Genomic DNA, 3,564 nt, shown 5'->3' with positions numbered 1-3,564 from the left:
ATACCTCATATGTGATTTCTGGGAAAGTCATAAGGCGGTACTCAGTATCTTGTAAAGCAAGTTCACATATCCACTTTGATTCTTCTAAGTCTTTGGAATACTTTTGTAAAATAGCTGGATCTATACAAGTCTTATCTCCAATCTCCACTGTTGCTAATAAGTCCTGAATTCTGCAAGCATGCAGAGATAGTTCTTATTTATTCAATAATTTAATCTAATTAATTTTCTGATTGCTTAATTTTACTTTCTTCCTCAATTTGCCTAAAGATCTATCATGCTCTTTCTTTATTGACCTACAGGGAGACTGCAAGTTAGTCAAAAGTCATTCCTGCGCATACATGAAGGGCAGCTATAGTGGCTTTGGTTGATATAGAAAGACTCTTCCAACTGGGCATTATAGAATGGATGTGCTGATATTGAGCTTTCCTGTCATCTGCCTACAAAGTATTACAGGTTATCTAGTTACATACTAGTTGCGCAATATTGATGCACTATACTTCTTTGGTGGAAAAATACCAGTCGTACACAGGCTACTACAAATGGGGAAACCAATTCTTGGCTGAGACGCACGAGTACAGTGTCAACCGGCTGTGTTATTAACGAGGGATGCTCCCTATCAAAGGCTTAGCGGCCCCCGTGAATAGCCTGCCCTAGCCAGTATGATACCTGCAATAGGACCCCAACCTATGGAAAAAAGTGCCAGGGGGATCGCACCGACACGGGTCACTTGGCTGGTTAACTGTTCACTAACGTTACCGCGGGTACAAGGGTTGAAACGCATTAACAGGTCCAGGTAGGGATATGTTTGGCTGGGTAACTCAAAATAACTGTCCCATAACTTCTTGCCGGACCTTGTATCCGACTCACTTAGCGGTAGTATCATATCATCACCCTGTAAAAGGAGGTCTTGGGATTCGCTATCTCCGATACCCCTCCAATCCCTGAGCTCAGAGGCAAAAGGTGTTATGGGCGGTTAGCGCTTTCCTATCACGGGATCAGATCTGCCTTTGGGACATGTTGGATCTCATTAACTGGTATAAGCAATTTTTCTACAAGTAACTTGTCAAACTAAACCTATCTTAGGCCACCAATGATACCGTAGCGAGCCTTACAAGGGGCTTTTTTATGGCATAAGTACCGTACAGTAAGTACAAGGCTCCCAGGATGTGGAAATCCATTCCTCGGAGAGAGCCACTGACTGGTACCGGTACCGTACTCGTACAAGCATCAAGCAAAAGCGCACTTTTGTGCTCAGCCTGACTGGTTGTCAGGTAACACTGCAAGGATGCTTCCCCGCCGCGTTGAGTTCATTCAGCGTGCAGGAGAAACTACAGTATTCACAACAGTGGCTACAATTGGAAGAAACATCTCCGCCATCACTACATTACTTGTACCTGCCTCGCTTGCTCCCATTTCTAGAACCGTCGCTATAAGAGCTACTTACGTGAGTCAGAGGGTTCGAAGCTCGGACAGGGTTATAAATACCAGCTGGAAGCTGACCTAGTGAATGGATTTCTGAAGACACTTGCGGCCGGGAAAATACACCCCGGCATACCATACTGGCGCAGTCCATTCACACAAGCAAAACGAACCCACCTCCCAAATGAACAAACTGATGGAAGTCTCCCACGCGCGCGCCTCCAGCCTACCGCTCGGCCCACAAAGCCTGATCGGCGCACTCGGCATCACTACGGTCCTCTTCGAACGCCTACCAGGCTTTGGGCGGATGCAGCGCGCAATGCGCTGTCTTGGTATAGACATGAACACCGCGACAGCAGCGGTCATGATCTCCACGGTGCTAATAACCTGCTACAACCTGAGTTACTCGACCGTCACCGCGCTGATAGACAGGTACTTCAGCGCCTCCGTGCGGATAAACTCTGAGGACACGCTCTTCCGGGACTTCTTCACTTGGCTGTCCGAAGAGCAGGCTGCGGACCTGGACCTGAGCCGTACCCTCAACGCGCGGAAAGTCGCCAGCGACCCGGCCAATCCCGACAACAGCGGTGGTGGAGGCCATCTGGGCGATGAGTTCTACGGCGGCCGCCACCGCCCCCGTGGAAAGCAAGTCTACCGGGTTCAGTATCTCCCGGCAGCTGGGTCGAGGTACTTTCTCGACTACCGGGGGCGCAAGGTCAGGATAATTATGGAGGAGATTAAGGACAGCATAATGATGCACGGTATGCCACAACGGAAGATTGTCTGGCTACGCTCGTATGGACGGGATCCGGGTATTCTAAAGGAGCTTCTCGAGGAGGTGCTGCGGAAGAGCAATGCTCGCGACCAGGGCAAGACTGTTGTTTTTCATGCAACCACGGGCCCCCGGGGCATACCGCCGCGCTGGGAGAGGGCGCTCTCCAGGCCGAATAGGTCTATGGAGACGGTAGTGCTGGAGAGGGAGCAGAAGGAGTTGATTGTGAGCGATATCGAAGAGTATATATTACCCGCCACGGCGAAGTGGTACGCGAATCGGGGTTTGCCGTACCGGAGGGGGTACTTGCTTTATGGGCCGCCCGGTATATTCCCGCACCCGTTCAATGATTAAGATTGATTTCTCGTGCTAACGTGTGTTCTCAGGAACCGGAAAGACAAGTCTAAGCATAGCCCTAGCGGGCCTCTTCAATCTAGAAGTCTACGCCCTCTCCCTCTCCGCTGGGAGTCTCACGGACGACACATTAGCAACACTCTTCACCATGCTGCCAAGCAGATGCATAGTCCTCCTCGAAGACGTTGACGCCTCAAACGTGAAACGCGCCGCGGACCCCCCTACCTCCTTGTCATCCCCCACCTCCCCATTCCGAGACCGCCCCCCCTCGGCACCTCCCCACTCCGCCACAAACCCCAATGTCTCCTTCAGTGGCCTCCTAAACGCCATCGACGGCGCTGCTTCCCGCGAAGGGCGCATCCTGATAATGACCACGAACCACCGCGAGCGACTAGACCCCGCGCTTATACGCCCCGGTCGCGTGGATCTGCAGATCTCCTTCAAGTGTGCTTCGCGCAACGTCATCGAGTCGCTATTCCTGAATCTTTACGATGTGGATGTAGGCGATCAGGAGGCGTTCAGGATGCCGGAGGGGTTTCCCTCAGCAGACAAGATTTTGGAGCTGGCGGGGGAGTTTGGCCGGGTGTTGCCGGAGGGCGTGTTCACGCCGGCAGAGATTCAGGGGCTGTTATTGATGCATAAGAAGGATCCTGTCGCAGCGGTCGGGGCGGCCGGGGAGTGGGCGAGGGAGAAGCGGGCAGAGAAGGGGATGGAGGGGGAGGGGGAGGAGAAAGTGGAGGTTAATGGGGTTACGCCTGGTCCGGGCAAAGGAGTGATGGAGGGAGGGGAACCGGAGGAAATTTGTCTGCTGGATGGCGCTGGGGAAATAGTCTAGTCATCACGCATCACTCGAATAGGCAAAAGGCGGAAATCTCTGGCCTGAGGGGGGGAGGAAGGAACTAGAAGGATACGATTCTGTCAGAATGTGGATCTTTTTATTTTTTTTGTTATTGCCTGGGCTCGTAGTTATACCGTCTATTGCATAATCAGGGTCTTCCCACTGTCCGGTGTTGCATATA

General features: G+C 51.9%; 1 protein-coding gene; it reads left to right on the top strand.

Moving 5' to 3' along the window:
* Nucleotides 1-1,483: 1,483 nt before the first annotated feature.
* On the top strand, nt 1,484-3,564 carry GSTUM_00000662001 (uncharacterized protein). XM_002837918.2 has 3 exons: nt 1,484-2,516; nt 2,578-2,776; nt 2,858-3,564. The coding sequence occupies exons 1-3, from the start codon at nt 1,727-1,729 to the stop codon at nt 3,378-3,380; spliced, it is 1,512 nt and encodes a 503-aa protein (XP_002837964.1). The 5' UTR covers nt 1,484-1,726; the 3' UTR covers nt 3,381-3,564.

This window comes from Tuber melanosporum (assembly GCF_000151645.1).
Source record: "Tuber melanosporum whole genome shotgun sequence assembly, scaffold_209, strain Mel28".
Lineage (NCBI taxonomy): Eukaryota > Fungi > Ascomycota > Pezizomycetes > Pezizales > Tuberaceae > Tuber > Tuber melanosporum.
The sequence above is the reverse complement of the archived record's forward strand: the minus strand, read 5'-3'. Positions and strand labels throughout refer to the sequence as shown.